Source organism: Crocodylus siamensis, chromosome 1, assembly GCF_052110815.1.
Source record: "Crocodylus siamensis isolate JL-2025a chromosome 1, ASM5211081v1, whole genome shotgun sequence".
Classification (NCBI taxonomy): Eukaryota; Metazoa; Chordata; order Crocodylia; family Crocodylidae; genus Crocodylus; species Crocodylus siamensis.
Window position 1 is genome coordinate 366,768,257 of NC_143395.1, and position 24,586 is coordinate 366,792,842.

The 24,586-nt window shown below is 41.2% G+C and overlaps 1 protein-coding gene across 6 annotated transcripts in view; it reads left to right on the top strand.

Annotated features, from left to right (window-relative positions):
• FNDC3A (fibronectin type III domain containing 3A) overlaps positions 1-23,538 on the top strand; it is a 232,899-nt gene extending 209,361 nt beyond the window's left edge. For all 6 annotated transcript variants that reach the window (XM_090025998.1, XM_090026004.1, XM_090026012.1 and 3 more), the window contains 7 exons: positions 1,348-1,461; positions 3,996-4,145; positions 4,231-4,514; positions 6,666-6,875; positions 9,947-10,113; positions 16,768-16,895; positions 21,237-23,538. In XM_090025998.1, coding sequence (XP_089882124.1) covers positions 1,348-1,461; positions 3,996-4,145; positions 4,231-4,514; positions 6,666-6,875; positions 9,947-10,113; positions 16,768-16,895; positions 21,237-21,551 — 1,368 coding nt within the window. In that variant the 3' untranslated portion in view covers positions 21,552-23,538. The remainder of the gene's footprint in view (positions 1-1,347; positions 1,462-3,995; positions 4,146-4,230; positions 4,515-6,665; positions 6,876-9,946; positions 10,114-16,767; positions 16,896-21,236) is intronic.
• The last annotated feature ends 1,048 nt before the right edge of the window (positions 23,539-24,586 follow it).

A 24,586-nucleotide genomic window follows, 5' to 3' on the forward strand; every position in this document is an offset into this window, starting at 1 on the left:
AGGGGAGAAAAGGAGCAAAGGGAGCTTATTCTAGGGGTTTGCCAGCTGGCACTGGAGGGCAGGGTGGGGGATTGGGGCCCCCCAACCTGCCCCACCCTCCAGCATTGGCTGAAAAAATCCTAGACTGAATTCCCTCCATTCCCCTTCCCCACTCCCATGCTGAAAACAGCTCAAGGCTAAGAGGGGTTGTGCAGACACAAGATACTGAAACTACTCTGTTTTGAAACGTCTTCAATGAGGGTTCAGATTTTTGCGGGATCAGGCTCTTTTAAAGCTCTTTGCAGACAAGCATTTCTTTTTGGTCATGTCTATAGAGCGCTTTCAGGGGCCAGATCGAGTGAAAATTGTCACTTCTGTCTGCACTCTTAATTGTTTTAGTTGGCTTATTGTTACATTGCAGTCAACAGTTGAACACCTATTTGTAATAAGCCTGTCTCATTTAGATGAAAGAAAGTGAAAAGAGCAGCTTAAATGTATATGCTGATGTTGATAATGATGATATTTAGCCCCTTTTAACACTTTTTTCTAAAGCACTGCACAGACTTCAATAAGTTTTCATAAAACCCCTGTGAAAAAGTAGGTAAATGATTTTATATGCTGCAGTTTGCAAACTGCTTGTTTTGTTTTATGAATGTTGTACAGCTATAGAGCTTTTGGAGCACAGAAAATAGTGCTTTCTAGCATTTTCTGTATTTTTTTTCATATCTATGAATACATACTTTTCCAGGTATAAAGAAACGTTCTCTTGATGCTTATATTTGAGGATTAAATTAACTGCTTTAAAATTAACCAATTCTCTACAACAAGCGTAGTTTTTATTAAATATCCCAAACTCTAGTTTTAAGGTAAAATGGATGGACATCCTCAGTTCATTAAGGGTATAGAGGAGTCCACATTACACAGATCAGTGTCAGTGTCATGAGAGGTACTAGTAGGCAGGGTTAGCAGAGTTAGTGAGGTTGAATTGTTGTGGGGTACAGTTGTAGCTTATTCGGAGTCTTATGTTTCTTATAGATTAAATTAACACAGTTGTACAGCATTCCCTAATACACATTAGATGTCCTATAACTTGGTTAGCATGACTTAAAGAAGACTGTTCTCTTACAAATTATAGCATGTGAAAGATCAGGTTTATTCCAACTGCATCTACAATTGAAGAGGTGTATTTTGGTAATTCTGAAGAACACTCAGATGCTGAAATAAAATTCCTGAAGCCATGACAAGTTCTCTTATAAGCTACAGTCACCCAGCATTAGCTGCTGGATCTTCAAATTCTGTTTATGGCTACTATAAACAAGACTTTAAATTCAAATCTTATAGTAACAATGCCAATTTTTTTTTTAATAGTTCGGACCTTTTTCAGAAAAATGTGAAATTACTACAGCCCCTGGACCACCAGATCCATGTAAACCCCCTCAAGTTACATGCAAATCTGCAACATGTGCACATGTGTCTTGGGAGGTAGGACTATTTTGTTATACACTGCATAGTAGATATGTAATGTCTTGGTGTGGTTGCCTTTTACCTTTGTATGTCAGCCTTAAAAAAAACTTACACTGTACTTAAGTACTTACTAAAAAAAAAATCAGTCTGCCTGATCTACTTAATAACTTTCCATTAAAATGCAAACATACAGGTTCACGTATGTCCTCAAAGCATCATTCACCATTTTCTTCTGCAAGTGGTACCCCACTCATCTGGCCCTGTGAGCCAGATGATTGGCACGGGGCTGGTCCACAGGCCCAGTCCAGCATGTGGGGCTGTCCACAGGTCCAGAAGTATAGCAGCAGGATGAACCATTGCTGTTGCTTCTCTGGCCACCAAATTTCTGGACCTGTGAGGAGCCCCAGAGGCTGGATCTTAGTCACCCTTAACTTATGCAATAGTTATAACTGGGCTTTTGGTTGTAGCCGCAGTGGTCTAAGAACATAGGCAGACAAGGTTCCTTGGAGTCTCAGAACAGCAGAGACTTCCTATGCCTGAAGAAAGGTGATTGCACCTTCAAGCTTGCAAAGAACTCTTTTCTAACTACTCAGTTGGTCTAATAAAAGATATCACATCTACCCAAAGAACCTTGCCTGCCATAGTTATAACTAAGTGCACATAGATACTTAGATGTGTACACACAAGATCCTCTTGTTCCTTTCCTTTTAAAGATGAGCCCATGACAGCAGAGTCAGCTGGTTATTAAACTTAAGCAAAATATTGATAGTGTAGAAACCAAGTATGTTTGAAGATTGCGGGAGGTCAGACTTGCTCATAGTGACCTGTTTCCATCATATCCTGCATACTCCAGTGTCTGATAGTTCATTGTAAATTATTTGAAAGAAAGATTTCTGCCTGTCATGGCTCAGGGACATCAAATACTATCCTGTTAAATGCTGTTTATATTCATTTACATGTATTTTGTATATAGCCTATTTCTCAATCAGTGAGTCATATTTTTTATAAAACTTGCTCTGGAGCTATGATTCATTACTACATCAGACTGAGAATGTGTTACATCTTAAAATACTAAGAGCAAGTAAAATTCAGAATTGGATTTCCATAAAATCATGGGGAAAATAAGGCTGGACGGGACCTCAGTCAGAATCACAGAGAATAGTTTATTATCAACTTCTTTATAACCACCCTTCATGTATTCAAAGATTCCAATCCAATCCTCCACCTGCATCCCTTCTCTACTCTGGACTAAATAATTGCAGTTCTTACAATTCCTTGGAAGTCACAATTCTTAGGCCTATATTCATTTTTTTAGACTCTTTATAGTTTGCCCATATCTCTCTGGAAGTGTGAGGCCCAAAACACTGAACACAGTACTCCAGGGGACATCTCACCAATAATGACTAGAGTGGAAGAATCACTTCAAGTCACTTGCCTTATTGTATAGGTATTTTTTGCAACAGTAGCACACTGTTCCCCTGTTTCAGCTTGCACAGTAACTCCCACAGCCAAGCCAGTTGTTCTGCAATTTGCATTTGTGTATTTGATTGTTCCATCTTAAACTAATTATGTTGCACTGTTCCTTATTGAATTTCATCTGATTAATTTCAAATAATTTATCCAATTTATCAACATAATTTTGAATCCTAATCCTGTCCTCCAAACTATCTGCTTCCCCAGCAAGTTTCTTACCTACAAATTTGCTAACTGTATACACTCAATTCTTTCTTCCAAGTTATTAATGAAGATACTAATCCTGTCATTTCTGAGAACTTGCATTGCAGTACACTTAAACATTTGATAATCATTATAGAAATTACAGCAAGATCCTGTTCTACTTATTAGACATCAGAGTGAAATCCTATTTCACCTGTTTTACCTGTGAAAGATCATTAATGCAAAAGATGGGAGGAGTCTCCTTGTTTTCTATAGCTTAGTTTTATCACTAAGATGATGGCACTTGCAGTTTTTCAGAGACTCTAGCAGGGTAGAATAGGACTACACTTAGATGCTTTATGTCACTTAGGGCATGTCTACACTGACTCTACACTGCTCTAGAGACCAGTACTGAAAAATAAGTCCTTTCACCTTGCTCCCAGTCTAGACACACTCAACCTGACTGGAGACAGTGAGGATGATCTGAGAACAGCCCTAACTTTTCCTCTCAAGCACACCAGAGTAAAATCTTCTGAGTAGCAACAGGGGCATCCCAGGCACATCCTTTGTGTTTAAGTTCCAAGTTTGGATCATGTGAAACTGGGACAAATGCATGGGGCTTATTTTCCAGGAGCAGTTTCAAGAGTGACATGAAGCTGGGGGGAAATGCCCATAGTATATGTCGTCAGTAATATAATGAAGCATGATTTGTTCAGATGGTAAGAAACTGGAGATCAGTGAAACCAGAGGGTGACTTTCATATGAAATGAAGTTTCTACAGCTGCCTGGCTTGCTTTTATGGTTTAAAATGCTATTTTCATTATACCACATTTCTGTACAAAGCATCTTGAGAGTTGGTGAGATTTAACACCTAACTATTTTTATTAATGTTAAAGGTCCCAGCTAGTAATGGAGCTGACGTCACAGAATATCGGTTGGAGTGGGGTGGTGTTGAAGGATGCATGCAGATCTGTTACTGTGGGCCTGGACTGAGTTATGAAATGAAAGGACTTTTTCCTGCTACTATATACTACTGCCGGGTTCAGGTAAAGTAGTAGAATTATTGTTAGTACCCTGCTGTTGCCAGATTTCATTGTGTTCATGAAAGTTTATTTTACTTTGCACTGGCAGGCTGTGAATGTTGCAGGCGCAGGCACTTTCAGTGAAGTAGTTGCATGTATGACTCCAGCCTCTGTACCTGCAGTTGTGACTTGTCTTCGGGGACTAAGCGAAGATGAAGTGGAGAATCTGCATTATTCACCTTCCACATGCCTTGCTCTCAGCTGGGAAAAGCCCTGTGACCATGGTTCTGAAATCCTTGGCTACAGCGTAGACTTTGGAGATAAGCAACCAGTAACTGTTGGGAAGGTTTTGAGCTATTTTATAGATAATTTGCAGCCAGATACAACTTACAGGTACGCGGTGCAGAGCTGTGGCTTCCTTACTGTTGTATATAGAAGGAAAATAACCTATTCCATTTGTCATTACACTGCTTACAAACATTATCAAAGGACTAGTATGTAGCTATGGTGAGAAAAAAGACTGTATTGCATGCCTTTCATAAATATTGGCCCAGTGGCTATTTGTTTAATTTTCTTATGTGAATAAACTTTTCATTCTGTTAGCATGACAGAGTCAATGTGCAGTTCTAGAGAAGAGAAACAGGTTTTGTTTTGGGACATACATCAGCTTCATATTTATTAACTAAGTTCTGATTGAAAATACAAATTCATTAAGGCTTTATTGTCATGGCAAAAATTCTGCCAAAGTATTGAAGAGAGACAGACCCCTCATATCTGTCAATATAAAATCTGTCCAGGAGAGGGCTATAGACTGTGGGGTTTGGTCCTCTGTCATTAGTTTCCATGTCTGACCTGGTCATAGGTTGTTATAAAGCATGATGCCATTTCTGCAGTCATTGTTTCTGGTAGCAATCCAGTTAGGTAGAAAGGACATAAATTTAAGATTTTGGGTTGACTTTACAAACTTTGGATTACAGAAAAGATCCATTTTTTTAGTTATATTCCATAACTTTATAACTTCTGTATAAAATATAAGCAAAGAACTGTACTATGTCATTTCAGGCAGCCGTGTTCATGTTACAAATATGGGTACTTTGAAATCTTGTCCTGCTGAAATTTTATGCAAACCTATCATTAATATTTCAGTGTAGTTAAGATTTCATCCATATGATGTCTGCGTTATAGACAGCTAGATCAAATTTTAATCTTTTTTTTAAAATGCTGTCTGTAGAAATAAGCCACTTCTGTTTTGTTTGTAATTATTAAATTGTGATATCAGCAGTTGAAAGAACTACTGCCTACCTTGGTTGAGCAAGCTACCGAAAGTACTAGAAAATAAGACGCTTACACTCAGAGATATTTTTGTATTTTGTCCCACAAAGTTTCTTTTAGGTAATAAATTTTATACACTCTGCCAGATCCTTGTGAAAATAAACTCAAAATATAGTCCTAATGCCATAATGTAATAAATCAATGTACTGAAAAATAAATGGTTTTACAGTAATATAAAGGGTGTACAAAATCACACACACCCAAAGGATTCCACCATTTTGAAATCATGGCCTTTCATTGTTTAGAGCTTGGGTTACGTTTTTCCAATTGCCCAGCCCTTAATATAAAACAAACCATACAGGCACTAGTTGGTGACATCTTTATGGAAAACAAGGTGACTTAGTCATAGACTATTAATCTAACCAAAGCTGCCTTTGAAGTCTGAAAAGCCTGTAACTGCATAACTAACTTGTTGTTCTCTTTCAGCCTCAATCCAATTTTTGCTTTAATTTTTAAAAACATTCTGGCCTATACACTGATCCACAAACCTGTAAATTGTAAACTTGTTGCAGGGATTTAAAAAGTTGTCATTGAGATGTCTGCAGAAAAATCAGGTTATTACAGGACCATACCATGATTACAAGGACCTACACAGCCCCCAGCTACCTTTCCTTAGACTTTTTTTTTTACACTTTCCAGGTGGACAGTTTATATTTGGGGAGGACTCGTGGTCTACCACCAGTAACACTAGCTCCATGGCAATCTCTCTGCAAGAGAGAAACTGGTGGCCACCCAGATGTCCTCCTTGCCACACATACCATATTCCTCTGTGGTTTTCCTGCAACTCTAGAGACAGTGCTGACTTGGATCGTTATCATCATAGAAAGCTGAATGCGTATCTCTAATTTACTGCATCATTTACCATCATAATGTAACTTACAGTAACTAAAAGGGGATCAGACAGTTTTGTGACTTTCAGCTTTTTGGCTGAACTTAGGACTGTTTGATATCCTAGACAATGGCACTTTGATTCTTCATCCTGATTCCTGTGTGTTTAATCTATTTGAAGTAGCATAGGATGAGTTAGTATTCAGAATGCCTGTTATGATTGGCATATCCTAATGTTGAAGGACACCTGTATCATATAAAGCAACCATTCAGTGATATGGTTCTGTACTTCAGTTCTCTTGAATATGAATGCTAGAAATTAACCAGTTTTGCTTTTAAACCTGTATCCATGTTTATTCATTTGTTTTTCTTTTTGATTATTAGAATACGAATTCAGGCACTAAATAGTCTTGGAGCAGGTCCTTTCAGCCACACAATAAAACTGAAAACAAAGCCACTTCCTCCTCATCCACCTCGCCTGGAATGTGTTGCATTCAGTTCTCAGACTCTCAGACTGAAGTGGGGAGAGGGAACTGCAAAAGCATTGACTGACCCCATTCAGTACCACCTTCAGATGGAGGATAAGAATGGAAGGTGAGCACTAACTTTGTTTATTTTCTCATGTTTTCTGTGTCATCTTGATAGGCTGAGAGACATGGGACTCTTTAGCCTGGAAAAGCGCAGGCTCAGGGGTGATCTGATGGCCACCTATAAGTTTATCGGGGTGACCACCAGGATCTGGGGGAATGTTTGTTCACCAGAGCACCCCAAGGGATGACGAGGTCGAACGGTCACAAACTCCTGCAAGACAGTTTCAGGCTGGACATAAGGAAGAATTTCTTTACTGTCCGAGCCCCCAAGGTCTGGAACAGTCTGCCAGCGGAGGTGGTTCAAGCACCTACATTGAACACCTTCAAGAGTAAATTGGATGCTTATCTTGCTGGGATCCTATGACCCCAGCTGACTTCCTGCCCTTTGGGCAGGGGGCTGGACTCGATGATCTCCCGAGGTCCCTTCCAGCCCTGATGTCTATGAAATCTTTCCAGTGAGGCGATGTCAAGTGAAAGAAGATACAGTACATTTGACTAAAACAAATGTAAGACATATTCTAAGAAGAAAGAGGAAAGAGTCTGATGTTCAGCACTGGAAAGTATAGGAGAATAAAGATATTAACTGTTGTATGTAGCTTGATGTTGGCATGGAGTGTCTTGTCCCAGCATGGTCTTCTGTTTCCTGACATTTAAAAACAATATTTTAGTCTTCTTCCATATTAAATCTGATCTGGTTCTGTTAGCTTGATGTGCTTTGTTTAGGATGAGGAATGGATTCTAATATAGTTCCTACTGTTTTTACCTGGGAAAAGAGTAGTGGAATTTAATTTTAAATCTCTAGTAAAAAATATTCTGTAAACTAGCAGTTGTTCTCCCTCTCTTCTGTTGGAACAAACCATAAATAGGGATTAGCAAATAACCCTCTTCTTAAATAACAAAACACAAAATAATACCATACCAATGTGCTCCTTTAATATGAGTCAACAAGTAGTATATCTGTAGTATGCCACATAATTAGGGTTCTACTAAGTAGAAGTAGCCCCAAAATAAAGATAAATAGAAATGGGAATCCACGCAGCAGGGTATTTGTCCTCAGTACCACCAAAGAATAAGTTATATTCAACCGCCTCCCCACCTCACCCAACTCCAAAAAAAATGAATTGGAGGGCTAGACCCAACAATCTGTAAGGTCTCTTCCAGCCCTTAACAACTATGAAACTATGAATGGTTGGGTGATGATACTGTTCTACAGTCACTAAAAGAGACAAACCACTGCTGCATCCTTGAGCCCTGAAAAGTTAAGATTAAACAGATTGGCCTTTCAGACCAGCCTGCCTTAACAGGCTAAGGGCATGGTACTCTTCTTGGGGGGCATGGTCCTTTTCCTGGGATATCCCAAGTGCATTTTAACAAGCAGAAGTGGAAGGGCATTGACAGTGTTCTCATCTCCCTGCTTTATGTGTGGCAAAGCAGAGTATTCTTGGTGTTTTTTGGGCATTGTGCCTGGTAGTCATGTGACAGGGTTGCTCTTGCAGTTTTAAGAATGAATAGGTTAGACAAACACTTTTATAGGATGATTTAGATAGGAATCATCCTGCCTTGAGCACAAGGTTAAACTAGATGACCCCCTAAGGTCCCTTCCAGCTTTGTTTTTCAATGATTCTATAATGCTGTGACATGATAGAGCACATACAACCTAGAAAACCCCTTCAAGCTTTGGCAACTATGACACCGCTCCCCCCGAAATGTGGGCTTTAGGCCACATGTCACACCTTCCTCATAAAAATATGGAAGAGCAATGGGATGGAATTATAAAGGCTTGGCTCTTTCTTAGGTCTAATAAGAAGTATTCCAGAGTTGCGGTTAGCTGAAATCCAGTCTCATGCATTTTTGAGAAGCAGAAAGGGATGGGAAGCATCACAGTAAGCTGCTGTCCTGTTTCCATACGCCAAGAAAAAGTTACCATCTCTCTCAAGTACATGACAGTACCAAAAAGTACCTTAGAGTTATGCTTGCCAAGAGACAGTCTGTAACACTTTTTACTTAAAATTTTATTCCAAAGACCTGCGCAATAGAAAACTAGTAGGGCTGTGTGAAACGGCACCATTCTGTTTCGCCTTGAGTTTTGACGATTCGATGGAACAGCATTCTGTTTTGATTTTCATTTCAATTCAAAACAGCTGTTCCATTCCATTCCGTCAAAACAGAAAGGCTGTTTCGATGTTTCACTGGGGACGGAAAGTCAGCCCAGCTGGGCTGAGTTCATCAGCCCAGGCATCCAGCACCAGAACATCCAACACCATGGATGGAAAGAAGCCCAGCTGGGCTGACTCATGGACACTCACGCCATCTAGAGATGGGGGGCATGGGCAGTCAGCCCAGCTGGGCTGAGTTCATCAGCCCAGATATCCAGCACCAGGGATGAAAAGAAGCCCAGCTGGGCTGACTCATGGACACCCATGCCATCTAGAGCTGGGGGGGATGGGCAGTCAGCCCAGCTGGGCTGATTTTGTTTGCCCAGCACTATGGTGGAAACATTTTGACTTTCGAAATGTTTCAACTAGCCTCATTTTGTTCTGAGGCTGTTTCGCAGCCCTTTGTTTTGTTTAGATTTTGCTGTTTCAACCTTGAAATGAGTCAAAACAGTGTTGAAACGAAACAGCTGATGAAGTTTCACACAGCCCTAAAAGCTAGCATTAGAAACTGAACTTCTTGTTCTATATCACTGTCAGATCATTATTTTACTTTTAAAGAAATATTTGTGAGTTTCTCATTAGGTTTCATGAATAGAAGAAATTGATAAGGCTGAGTTCAAAATAAAACACGAAACCAGGAGGAATGGTTCATGCATCTTCTTGTTGTTCCAGCCATGCAAGTTTCCTCCCTGCTCTGGAATTGGGAAAAGGTTACCCTTACGAGCCCAGCTGTAAATGGATTCTTTTGACTGCAAAGTCAAAAGTGGCCAGATGCAATGCCTTGTTTCCAATTGCTACAGAAGCTGGTGCACTTATCCATGCTAGTCTTATGAGCTGCCAGGATCAAGCAAACCTTAGACTTTTTTAGATTTTACACACCCTTTCATCTGCTTAAAATCAGACATTTTTCTGCTTTCAGGTTTGTATCCTTATACAGAGGACCATGTCATACCTACAAAGTACAAAGACTCAGTGAGTCAACATCCTACAGATTCTGTATTCAAGCTTGTAACGAGGCTGGTGAAGGTCCTCTTTCTCAAGAATATATCTTCACTACTCCCAAATCTGTTCCAGCTGTCTTGAAAGGTAATGGTTTCTGATTTCACGTGTTCTTTTTAAACTGTCATGATATTTTTTTTCTTATTTTACTTAATAAATGAATGTCACTCATCTTGTTTTATGATGAACAAGCTTGTAGTATAGGGCAGGAGTCAGTAACTAATGGTCTGTTGGCTAGACCCAGCCCACAGACATGGGGCTTCAATGGCTTTTGGCACTTTCCCCTTGCCACTGTTGGCAATGGCAAGTGCCAAAGTGACAATAGCTGGGCCCTAGTGCCCACCCATCTACCTCAGACATGAACTGGGTCACTCAGATTCACAACCTAAAAACATTGCCAATGCCTGGTTTAAGGACATTGTCAAATAACTTAGGCCTCAACGCCAAATTTAGCTTTCAATTTTTTTTTATTTTTGGGGGGAGAAAATTTGAATGAATTTTCATTATTCAATGAAAATTCACTTCTAGGAATTTCAGCAAATCCTCTTTATCTTGCAGTTGAACATAGCGCGCAGTATTGTCCAGAGATTTCAGTAGCAGATGCATTAAAAAAACTTAAATAAAGGTAGCATTAACATCTCTATGATTTAATGTAAGAATACATTTTTCAGAGTTTACATGTTTTAGGCTTGGATCACAAGATTACATATCATGTACCATTCTATTAAGGTGCAAATTTAATTTTCTGTTAAAGTTAGAAGTAAGTTTGTTTAGTAGTATAATGTGGTATTCCTTTAGGAATTCCTTTAGGAAATTGCATGGTAGAAATCTAACATTTTGAGGCTCCTGGTAACCTGGCTAATTAAGGTCTCCCTAAATGCATGCGAGAAAACTTCCACTTATGATGCTCCATATAAATGTGTGCCACTATGTGCATATGTTTATATATAATATTTAATGTTCTGAAATCTACTTTACTGTCTTTCAAATACAAAAAATGTATGGCTACATATGAAAATGACCATGTAAGAGAAAATATGTAAATATTTGTATTACTCTCATTGTTCATATAGTCACGTATTAACACTGTGAATATGAACTATATCATCTTATATGTTAGTGTAACTAACTCAGTTCCCTCTCAGAAAACAAACTTAACTTTGTCCTGTGCCTGGGAAAGTAAGTGCACTTGGGCAGTAAGAACCAGCAGCACACTTATAAGCTGGGAAACTCCCTTCTCAAGAGCATGTTGCAGAAAGAGATCTTGGAGTCATTATTAACTCCAAGATGAATATGGGCTGACAATGAAAGGTCACAGTCAGTAAGGCTGACTGCACCTTGTCATGCAGCCACAGATGCATCTCAAGCAGGGCCAAGGAGGTGATCCTCTCCCTCTATGTGACACTGGTCAGGCTGCACTGGAGTACTGCGTTCAGTTCTGGGCACCGCGCTTCAGAAGGGATGTGGACAGCATTGAGAGGGTCCAGAGGAGGGCCACCCACATGATCCGGGGACAGCAGTGCAGAACCTATGTAGAGAGGCTACGGGACCTTAACCTGTTCAGCCTTCACAAGAGAAGGCTCAGGGGGGACCTGGTTGCTGTCTATAAACTCACTAGGGGGGACCAGCAGGGTTTGGGAGAAACCTTGTTCCCCCGGGTGCCCCCCAGGGTAACAAGAAATAATGGCCACAAGTTGTTAGAGAGTAGGTTTAGACTAGACATCCAAAGGCACTACTTCACAGTCAGGGTGGCTAGGATATGGAACCAACTTCCAAGGGAAGTGGTGCTGGCTCCTACCCTGGGGGTCTTTAAGAGGAGGCTTGACATCTACCTGGCTGAGGTCATTTGAGCCCGGTTTTTCTCTCCTGCCCAGGGCAGGGGGTTGGACATGATGATCTATAAGGTCCCTTCCGACCCTACTTCTATGAATCTGTGAAGTCCTTTACTTGTTTCAGGTTTCTGTAAATTTCTATAACATTAATGTTAGTAATATTTACAAACTGCTTTGATAAAATTATCACTAAGTATATATTAGCAAAAAATACAAATATATTTGGCAGAAGCTGGCCCACTGGCAGTGGACAGGGGGAGAGGAGGAGCAGGCCTCCTCCCCGCCTCAAGCCCAGGTGCACTTCTCCCCCACCCTCTCCCTCACTCCTCCTGTCCCCCCACCGCCACCGGCTTGCCCCAGGCCCGCTGTTCCCCCTGCTGAGGCATGCCAGCTTCTCCTCCGCATTGGACCCAGGCCTGCTCCTCCCCTCCCCCTATCACTGCAGCAGGGAAGGTGGGAGCAGGCCCAGATTTTGAACAAATATTGTTCCTAATACCTAACCTAAACTTCCCTTGCTGAAACCTGCAACCATTGCTCCTGGTAATGTCATCTGTTCTGTCAGGGATGATGTGTACACCTGAAGGGACACGGTGACCACCCGCAGGCAGCGGCGGGGACGTGGCGGCAGTGAGTGGGGAGCTCCGCAGGCAGCTGCAGTGGTATCGGTGGTAGGGGGGAAAGCTCTAAACTGTGATCGGTGACCACCCACAGATGCTGGCAGATACTGGCAGCAACAGGAGGTGGGGTAACGAGCAGCAACTGCCCACAGGCATTTCTTTTAGAGGTTCACCACCAATCTCAGGGGGTACACATGCGTGTGCATTGTCTATGTGTTTTGTAATTTTTCACCACTAAGAACAGTCTAGCTCCATTCTAGCTGCTATTAAATACCCCCTCAGTCTTCTCTTCTGTAAACTAAATAAGACCAGTTCCCTCAGCGTCTCCGCAGAAGTCGTATGTCCCAGCCCCTGAACCATTTTCATTTCCCTCCACTAGACTCTCTCCAATTTGTCCACATCCTTTCTGTAGTATGGGACCCAAAACTGAGTGCAGTACTCCAAATGTGGCCACACCAGTGCTGAATAGAGAGGGAATAATCACTTCCCTGGACCTGTTGGCAGTACTCCTACAAATGCAACCCAGTATGCCGTTAGCCTTCTTGGCAACAAGGTCACACTGCTGATTCATATTCAGCTTACTGGCCACTGAAACCGCCTCCCCCCGGTCTTTTTCTGCATAGCTGCTACATGGGATTGTTCCATCCTCAGTGCACTTGTCCTTATTGAACCTCACGAGGTTTCTTTTGGCCAAATTCTCCAATTTATCTAGGTCACTCTGAATCTAGCCCTACCCTCTAGCATATATACTGTTCCCCATAACTTGGTGTCATCTGCAGACTTGTTGAGGGTCCACTCTGTGCCATCTTCCAGGTCATTGATGAAGATATTGAACAAAACCAGCCCCAGGACTGATCCCTGGGGCACTCTACTTCATACCAGCTGCCAACTAGACATCGAGCCATTAATTACTACCCTCTGAGCCCAATGTTCCAGTCATTTTCTGTCCACCTTACAGTCCATTTATCCAGCCCATACTTCCTTATCTTCTCTGCAAGAATGTTGTGGAAGCCCACATCAAAAGCCTTGCTAAAGTCTAGGTATACCACATCCATTGGTCTCCCTGCATCCACAGAGCCAGTCATCTCATCATAAAGGGCAATCAGGTTGTTCAGGTATAACTTGCCCTTGGAGAATCCATGCTTACTGTTCCTAATTGCCTTCTCCTTAGAAATGGATTCTTGGAGGAACTGCTCCATGATTTTTCCAGGGACTGAGGTGAGGTTGACCGGTCTATAGTTCCCTGGATCCTCCCTTTTCCCTTTCATAAATATGAACATGATGTTTGTCTTTTCCAGTCATCTGGGACTTCTCCAAAACACCATCAGTTTTCAAAGATTATGGCCATTGATTCTACAATCGCATCAGCCAACTCCCTCTGCACCCTCAGGTGCATCTCATCCAGCCCAATAGACTTGTATATGTCCAGCTTTTCTAAATATTCCCTACCTGTTCTTTTGCCACTGTTGGCTGCTCACCTCCTCCCCAAACTGTGCTGCCAGGTACAGTAGTTTGAGAGCTGACTTTGCCTATGAAGACTAAGAAAAAGCATTACCATATTTACTCATATACCCCACATACTTTCCCCCAAAAAATTAGCCTTCAAAAATTAGGGTGTGTGTCCAAAAATAAGGGGAGGAAGCTGATTCCTGCCCAGAATAACAGCAGTGGCATTTCTACACAGGCAGGGCTGAAAGAGTCAGTTGCCTTTGTGGCTCATTATAATCCATTTGATTCCTGCTAATTGCTCTTCACTCAACAGGTTTTAATTACCCTTTCTCTTTTTTAGTGGTCTTGATGTTCTGCTAATCAAGCTATCCTTTCTTCTGTAATTTTGCTTTTTGTTATTTATTCCTGATTTCTCTTTTCTTATTTCATAGTCCTGCAGACTGTTTTTAGCTTTTTTTTCAAAATCCTGGCTCTGTCCATGGAGTCCAGTCTTCAACAGCAGCTAATGTTTCAGCTTTCAGCTGAGCAGCCATAGCTGTTGATAATTCAGTTATGAATGGGTTAAAAGTGTAGTCTTTGCTTCAGCAGGAAAAGAGAGGTAAGTGAGCTAAAGATTAGGCTCTGTCCCTACTGTATGTGGCCATAACTCTGGAAAAATCTATATTTCTTCATTCTGCCTTCCTAAAAACAAGGTGCGTGTTTTATTTTTTGGCATGTGAGAAAATATAATACTTTTACATCTTCCAGAGTTCCAACTTAACCATCTCAATGCCAGAGAGACATCTGGGAATCACTGTAGAAAGATCAATGTGCAGCTGTAGCCAAAAAACGAATGAGACATTAAGATGCAGGAGGGAATGGGGTTAAGAATAATACTGGAAATAGAATAATATCTGTGTCCAAATCAGTTATGTGGTCTTGTCTGGCATGCTGTGTGCCATGATAATCAGTCTTTTTTTAAAACCTTATTGCATAACTGGAGGGAGTCGAGATCAGTAATAAAAATAAACAAAGACTTAGAAAATTTCATGAAGAAAGATTGAAAAGATGGAGGTTGTTCATCTTAGAAAGGGGACACGTTAAAAACATATAAAACAGTGAAGGTCTAGAGCAGGATAAATTGGAAACTTCTGTTCTCTTAAAATACAAGAAGAAAGTGACATTACAGTAAATTTAGAAGTGGGGAAACTCAATAATAAATAAAGGAAATGATTAAGTTGTGGACCTCACTATGACAAGATGTTGAAACTGAAAACTTTTTTAAAAGAAAGAGGGAATAGCTATAGAATCATAGAAAATGAGGGTTGGAAGAGATCTCAGGTTGTTTACTCCAACCCCCTGCTCAAAGAAGGGCCATCCCCAAATAGATCACTCCAGCCACTGTCTGTTGAGCCAGGCCTTAAAACCTCCAAGGATAGAGATTCCACTACCTCTCTAGGTAACCTGTTCCAGTGCTTCACCACCCTCCTAGTGAAAGAGATTTTCCTGACATCTAACCTAAACTTCCCTTGCTCCATCTTGAGACTGTTTTGCTTCTTGTTCTGTCATCTGCCACCACTAAGAACAGTCTAGATCCATTGTCTTTGGAACCATCCTTCAGGTAGTTGAAGACTGCTATTAAATCCCCCCCTCAGTCTTCTCTTCTGTAGACTAAATAAGCCTAGTTCACTTAGCCTCTGAAGTCATGTGCCCCAGTCTACTAACTATTTTCATTGCCCTCTGCTGGATTCTCTCCAATATGTCCACATCCTTTCTGTAGTGAGGGCCCCAAAATTGGACACATTACTCCAGATGTGGCCTCACCAGTGCTGAATAAAGGGGATCTCCTGGCAACGTAGCCCAGTATGCTGTTAGCCTATTTGGTTAACAGAATTCCAAACAGGAATCCATATCTATTTATATCAAGACTATTCAGCTTTATCATAATTAATGATAATAAAGCTCTTAGAAGGCATCAGAAATTTTGTCCTTCAGGGCTTACACTAACACTAATCTCTAGCAGGAAGAAGAGGAGCAGACTTCTGCATCTGGCTGCTGCAGGGTTTTTACTCTCCAGCATGTGCCATGGTCTGAAATCTGACAGCAGACTAAATGGACATCTGGTCTGATACAGCATATATAGTTCTTTAATTTGGAGTGGGTTAGCTGATTTCAAACTGATTCTGTATGCAGATCTAGTAAAAAAAAGCACTTTACAATAAAATATCTTGCATGGCAGCTAACATTTTGTATGTGATATACATTTATACAAGTCAAAATCATTGCTTCCCGGTGCTGAAAACAAAATATATGTGAACACAGTGTGATGTAGAATCCTTATGTACGTTGCATGAGCTGTTCCAACATGCAGAGGAGATCCCAGCAGGGTCCAGAGCCTGAGGCAAATCAGCCTGTGCAGGGCCCCACCCTAGGACATGAGGAAGCTGGCAACAGATTTGGCAGTAGGAGGAGGGGGGAGGGTGGCGAATGGCCGGATGCACTGGTTTCAGCAGCGAATTCAGTAGCAGGGGGCCCAAGCAGCCGGACGTGAAGCCGGCGGCAGCGCAGAGTTGTTGCACCACTCTGGTTGGCTCTGTAGGTCCCCCCAAAGTGTGGGGCCCGGGGCGGTCACCCAAATTTGTCCCCTCGCAGGGACGGCCCTGCCAACATGAGAGTTGATAATGTACCTTTGAACCTAAATATTTTCTTTCTGTTTTTCACAGACAAATACTAGAGAAGATACAGACTTTTTACATATTACAGCTCACTGAAACCTATTACAGTTGACAACTCAGTAGGAAACAGCATTAACCGGAGATAATATAGAGTTAACCTAATATATATGTATTTTTTTTTTCCTTCAGCACCAAGAATAGAGAGAGTAAACGATCACACATGTGAAATCACATGGGAGATTTTGCAGCCAATGAAAGGAGATCCAGTCATTTACAGTCTTCAGGTTATGGTGGGGAAAGAATCAGAATTCAAACAGGTATAGTTCATTAAATGCTAGCATTTGTTTCTATGGAGAGAATTGGTGGAGGTTAACTGAAAATAAAGAATATGATGATACAGTGATGTTCTGTTTCTCTCTCATGCTACTGTTAGGTTACTAGGTGATACCAAGTGATTTCCTCCTCAAAAATATTTACAGAGAGAAGTGCCTTTAGTAATATAAATATTGGAGGAGGTTTCAATCTCTTTACTATGTTAATTAGATAGCTAGAATATTATATTTAATTCTTGACATCTTAGCATCAGAAAACTTCCACTTATGGGAAGAATTTAAGAAAAGGGAAATGCAGTTTATTAAAGAGTATGGAAGTAAGATTCAGGAAGAAAGAGTACAAGAATAAAGTACATGTTCCGTTGTGCATCAAGAGCTGCTCAAGGAAAACTATTAATATTGTCAAAAGTGTTAAGTATAATATACTGTTTATAAGTATACTAAATATACTATAGAAAGTATATTAAATATACTGTTTGTAAGTGTTTATACTAAATATAAATTTTATTGTGTTGCTGAGAGGCTCTACCCGACACAAAGAAATCATATAAGCAATATAGTCAGAATAGAAAACAGACGTAGAAAACTACTCTACGTTTCTAGTCATATGTCCCTGTCCTAGTCATGAGATATGCTGCAAGCACCAGTGCCAAGCAGCTGAGAGGGTATTTTAATTTCAGGTTTGACTACATGGAGACACAGTTTCAAATACCAAATTACAAATTAGTCTGCATTTACCAGAGGATGCACAATACTAATTTAGTGTCTGATGGTTTTCCCTATAAATTGATAATTGACATATAATTAGGCTTTTATACTCTGTTTCACACTATTAAATGAGCAGGTTTCCTTCCAAAGAGGAAGCACAATTAATTTTGAAGCATTTTTATTTTATTATAGGCCCAAATTAGATAAGCGTAGTCTGTGCTTTGGTAGATTATGGACCTTAGTACTCTTAAAAATTACAACTTACAGCATAGCAATACATATTTAACATCAATTTGTTACACTTCTGGAACAAGTTGAACTGTAGTGCAAGGTATTTGTTATCATGTAGTATAAATATTTTGTTTCTTGACTTCATTATAACTTCAAAATTGCAAATGCAGTTTGTATGTCAGTAAAACTAGGTCATTGCTCTGTAACTGCATCTTGCAATGGAGGTGGACTGCTATTTGAATGATATGCATTGCCCAATAAATATACTGGGCCACATCAGCTATGACATGAAAAGATGACACGGCTGTGCTAGCAATACTTTGTTAATATAGACAAGGGCTGAAAGAATTAATTCTAAGACTGTATGGGCTGCTTTGTGATTATTTAGCACAATATATTAGGATAGATTTTAAAAGAAGCATGAGTTTGTAAAAATGAGAGGCAGAATATGAAAGCAGTTTATTGCATGGAAATAGGTTTTTGGCTTTTTAGATACTTCAGTGAGAAGTCCTTTTGAAATACCCAAGATAGAAGTGGTGTGCTTAACTTCTCACTACCACATGTGGTGTAAATCAGCAGATTCTCAAAGGTACTACAACAGTTCGCATCAGCTGTGCAATTGCCATGCAGTGGATGACTTAATACATACTGAGTGCATTTACATGAGACGCTATAGTGCAGTAGCAACAACCTGCTGTGCCGTAGCTTATTGCTACCCCATGGTGGCATTGCCAAGCGCTAACCATGACGTGATGCTACCGCACAATAGTAACAAGCTACTGTGCAGTAGCATCAGGAAAAAACTGTGCAGCAACAGTACCACGCAGTAATGCTTATGCATAAGCAAGTACTAAATGCCACTTGTGTAGATGCAGCCACTGTAGGTTAAACTGTGAGTGCTAGATTCTATGGGCTGGGGGCTACTTTATGCTGCTTCAGCAGTAGAAACCATTTTAAAGCTGTAGTAGCTGTGTTAGTGTGCAACCCATGTGCAGACTCATATCTGCATTACAACTTCTGTACGTACTCCTCTTCTGGACCCTTTGGACTTGTCTAGATAACATACCACATGACACATCTGAGCTGTTCAACTCTAGGCAAAACCCTCAGTGTAGACACAGTTGTGTCAGCAGAGCTTCCATTGTTTGGAGAAACTAGCATAACTCTAGTTGCTGTTAAAAACCTTCTGTCAAGAGAGCTGGTAGAAGGGCCTGAGTATCTTGGCACTATCATTGTCATTAAAGTAGCAGCCAACCCCACATTATAGCTACAATCTTAGGATCTCTGTAGTGTCTACATGGTCTAGCCCAGGGCTGTCCAACTTCAAAGTGGCCAGGACACACCAATGTAATCCATGGCCCTGCATGGGCACCCCAGGCCAAGAGGACACCCAGCACACTGATCTGTCTTGGCCTGCCCTGCCACACCCACGGCAGTGATGGCAGGAAACGGACACAGTAGTCAAAGCAATGGGGGGAGTGGCAGCCAAATGAGAACCTGAGGGCCACAAACAAACCCTTCAGGAGCTGCCAGTTGGACAGCCTTGTTTTAGCCATTTGGGTCTGTGGGGACAGCAAATAGTTTTAGCATGACTGGACCTAGATAGATAATCTGCTATCAGTATGAAATGAAATTACAGTTATAATGGTACATATCATGAGCCTTTTTACAACCTAGACTTACAACCTTTGAGTTTTGTTTCACATATGTATCAGTTTGATAGCATATACCTTAGGTGTACTGTATTTGCTTTAAATGTATCATAACTATTTCAGATTGAATTGTGTATCCGGTTTATTATGTTAGTTTTTAGAACTTGCTTATGTCAAATTTTGGATCCAGAAGTGCAAAATGTGGGGTCAGGTAAGTTATTTAGATAGCTGAACCTCTGAGAAGAAAGCAGTTATTTCTGTAAAGGTATTAACCCTGTAAATATAAATGAGGAATGCCAGACTGATTTAATTGTAGATAACAGGTTTTAATAGGTAGTAGTAGGGGTGCACCGATTAAAAGAGTTTTTTGGCTGATACCGTTTGCCATTTATTAACCAACCATATTGGCCAATACCAATCTGATTGCCGATATGCAGCCTGGCAGCTTGGAGAGCAGTGTCTGGCCAGTAAGTCTTTGGGGGGGAAGGGTTGTGTGTAGGGACACGGATTGAGGCCCCCACCATGAGGGAGGGAGTGGGGCTGGGGCAGGCACTGCCCAGCTGGGATAGGGTGTGGCGCAAGACAGAGCTGCAGGTGGCTCATTCATGGGGTGTGGCGGGCAGCTTCTAATGCCGCACACACCCCCAGGGAAGGCATGGTGGACATGTGCCCCCCCGATTTGTTCACAAAGCACGAGCAGGCTACCCACTGGGGCCAGGAGCTGCACTGGACTCTTCCCAGTGGGAGGACTGGGCCAGGGCTCTGCTTGGGGTGGGCGGCGGCAGCACTGGGAGGGAAACTACAGGGGGGAGGAGTAGCTCCCTTCCCAGTGTTGCTGTGATCCTGTCCACCCTGACCACAGCCCCAGCCCAGCCCCCCTACCAAGAAGAGGCTGGTGCAGCCTGCAATGGGCACCCCACCCTCACCCCACGCACAGATCCAGGGGATATATGCCCCCTATGCTTCCCGCAGGGGTGCACACAGTGGCAGGAGCTGCACCCCAGATGAGATGTCTATGGCTCCACCCCACACCCCACCCCACCCCACCCCAGCTGGGTAGCACCTGCTCCTGCCCCAGCCCCACTCCCTCACTCACTGCGGGGGCCTCATTCTGCACCCAAAATGAGGACACAGCTGTGAGAAGCAGTTATGAGAACATGCCCATGTCACTTAACAGTTTAAGGAACGCCTTGATAAGACCCTAACAGAGTTTTCCTTGGCCGTGTCTTGGGATCTCCGAACTCAGAAGAATTACAAAGAGGATTCTGAATAGCTTATTAATCGGAGAAAAGCTGGGACAATATATTGTGGCTTTCTTGTTATAAATTAGTTACACTTCTTTAAATTTGTTAAAATTTGGTAAGAATTAATGAATACACTGATCTAACATCTAATTAATTTCCTAGAAACTCAGCATGAGGCAATGGCAATTAAATTGTATTTAGCATTAAAAACATTGTCTTAATTAGAGGAGCTGAATTCAGGGCTTTGCTACTTATAGTCTTATGTACTTTGTACTCTACCAACATAACAAATGTTAGGTAATGTGAAAGTATCTTTTTTATTATTATTATTTTTCTATTTCCTCTCCCTACTCCCTTCTCCTGTGGCCAACAAAAGAAGTGATAAATTACAATTTTTTATTGTTTCACTTTAATTCCCATAGTAAAGAGAAGGACCTATATTGCTATAGTTGCAGCACTTTTACTTTTACTTTTTTTTCCTTCATTGACAGATTTATAAAGGTCCTGACTGGTCTTTCCGGTATTCAGGGCTCCAGTTGAACTGTGAATACCGCTTTCGTGTGTGCGCCATTCGACAGTGCCAAGAGACAGTAGGTAACCAGGACCTGATAGGACCCTACAGTGCCACAGTACTATTCATCTCTCAGAGGACTGAACCACCAACCAGCACCAACAAAGACACTGTGGAAATCACAAGGACACAACGGACTTTAAGTGATGAACAGTGTGCTGCTGTCATCCTTCTGCTCTTTGCTATCTTTTCCATTCTGATTGCCTTTATCATTCAGTACTTTGTAATAAAGTGAAGAAACTGTTTTATTTTAGAATGCTATCCATTACATTTTATTTTCTCATATCTAAAAATATTTCTGTTCTCTTGCTTTTACAAAAACAGGCATTTAACACCGGCATTGGGACTGTATCACATTTTTTCAGTCACTTTAAAATGCTTATTAGGTAGAGGCTCGCACAGGTATTAGAATGCAAGCCGCAGAATTGTTAATTTCTTTAACATGCCTTGTAGTACAAACTTTATAAGGGGCAAGCAATGTATAAAGTTTTGACCAGTAAACAGGAGTGCAGAAATGGTAACCTGGTCCATATTTTTACGGATTAGTACCATAAAAGGGGGAAAATGTATAAAATGCATTTAAAACTTACACTAATATACTCGTGCTGTATAAAATATTAGTCTGATGCTGTGAAAGCAATCTAGCGCTGTATTTCTACCTCCTCATTTGTCTTAATTATTTGGGAAGCAGAATTATAATGAAAAATGGAAGGGGCTTTTCTCAGGCAGCAAACAATAAACTGGAGGGAAGAGTATGCATGAAAGAAGCTTCTTATCTGATAAATGTGGAGTTCTTCACTGCAAATAGGTATTTTCAAAGACTAAAAAGAATGGCACAAGTGATGTATCTTGCCCCTAGATTTGATGTCTACTAGTAAAAAGGCCTCTTTAACTTCTTACAGACATAAAAGAGAAAAAGCGAGAGCTCTTTTTAGATCTGTTACTTTAAAAAAAGTAATTTTTGCTGTTACCCTGACATTCACCTGCCATTACCACCAAAATCAAGCACTGCCTTTTTTTTTCCCTTTGGGGCACCAAATCAGAAGACAAAAGTGTAGTAATTTGCACCAGAAAACTTCAGGCTGCTTTTTCTTGAGAACCTAATGTTTAATGTGTAATGTCTTTTTGGATACTGTACCAAATTGTTGATTGCATGTAGTTAATGTTGCATTAGAGCACTTTGCAATTGCATAACTCATCAATGTTTTGTGAGCTTGCATATGTGAGTTCTTGAATGACCAGACTGAATTTATCAAGTATCCCATTGAACATCTTGCTAGATGTCAATGACTGCCGGTTACACAAAGCTTGTAGTGAAACTATCTTTAAAAAATTCTTCTCATCACACTTATGTTATCTGTTATACACTTTGTAATTAGCAGTTTTAATTTATTTGAGTTATAGTGGATCACTAATGACTTCTAGTTGTGTTGGGTTTAGCATTTTAATGGTATTAAGCACTTCTGTCAGTCTTAAAATAATAATAAAAAAGGAACGTCTGTCTTGTGCTTTGAAGATCTCTGAAGAATTTCTCTTATATTAGAACGGGCATGTATTGTAATTGTTTATACGTCCAATGATCTGTGCTGTAGAATAATGTTGCTGAGTTTTGTTTTTAAAACAGAAATGGATAAGAACTTGGCCCTCCAAGTGGTAAGAATGATCTGTCTTTAAAATGTACTGTATGTTTACATTTTATTTTAAATTTGTCACTTTTATGTATAGGCTGATACCTTCCCACAAAATACAGTGACAGATGTTTTCTAGAACCTTCTTAAAAGTGCCATGTTTGGCAGTACAAATGAGGTTTGAGTGTAATAGCCCAGAGATTTCTATATGGTTGAATGTCTAAAATGATAAGATTTGTCACTGGGGTTAATCTGCAGTGGCTTATGTTTTTCATAGTAAAATTCAAATGAACTCCTATTTTTGATAGTAAATGTCATTTAATAGTGTATTTGCCACTTGAGCCTCAGTGCAGATTACTGCAGTGAAGACAGTTTTTAATGTAATCTTAATTTTACCTCATATACTGTACATTCCAAAAATCTCTAAACTTTTTAAAAATATTATAGATACACTACCAAACATATCACTTTAAAATTGTAAAATGTTGGACTTCATGCAGATGAAAAATGTATAATCTCCTAGAAAAATACATAAACTATGTAGCATAAGTATCTTTAAAATCTGTGGATAATAAAAGTATCATTCTTTTTCAAGCTTTGTTAAGTCTTTGGATAGAATGCAGCAGTTTGGAGCACTTCCCTTCTGTGGCAGACTGATGTGTTCCTACCGTTGTGGAAAATACTGGCAAGTTCCTAGGTCTTTTGTCAGTTTTGTGACAGAGTGAGCTAGAATAGGGGTGCTCAGCCTCCAGCCCACAGGCCAAGTGCAGCTGGCCCATGAGTCTCCCCATGGGTCAGGAAATTTGGAGGCGGAGGAGCAGTGGCTATTAATATAACCACCCTTCCCCCTGCCAAATTCCCAATCCCCATGTACCTTTTCAGAACCAGGCTGTGCCCCCTTCCCCCCACAAGGCTGTGCCTTTTCCCCTGCAGGACTGGATCAGGGCCAGGTCATGTCCCCTTTCCCCTCCCCTCCCTGTGGGGCTGGGCAAAACTTCCTTGCCCCCCTTCAAAGTCAGGCTCAGGCCAGGTTCCCCCCCAACCCCCTTCCACATGGCCAGATGGGGCATTCCAGCCCCGGGCACCGGTTTGGAACCAGCACCCTGCCCATGGGCCAGGTCACACTGCCCATCTGACCCATGGGGTGTAAAGATTCAAGTGCCGCTGAGCTAGAGCATAAGAATTTACTGGGTCAGACCATAGGTCTATCCTGCCCAGCCTCCTATCACAATAGTGGCATACAACAGGTGCTAAGAGAGAGGGAACTGGGTAGGGTTGGTTACGTTTTTAGTCTTAAATACTGCAGCACATGAGCTTGCTACCTAGAGACCTAGGTCTGTCTTACCCAGCATGTCACACTGGGGCAGTGAGCAGCTGCTGAGTGGGATGGAACTGCGTAGGACTAGGGTTGTTCCCCACTGTTTCTGTCCCACTGGCACTGAAGGTCTGGGAAGCTCTGGGTGCATCTACATGAGATACCTACTGCACATAAGCCTAATAACACTGCCATGGACGACTGGCGCCTCCCAAGTCTGGGGGGGCACCAGATTGCCAACAGGGGGGCCTCCCCCAGCAGCCGATCTGCCAGCACTTCCTGTTTCGTGGCTGGCACTTCCAGGGGGTGCACAGCCCACCTCAGGGG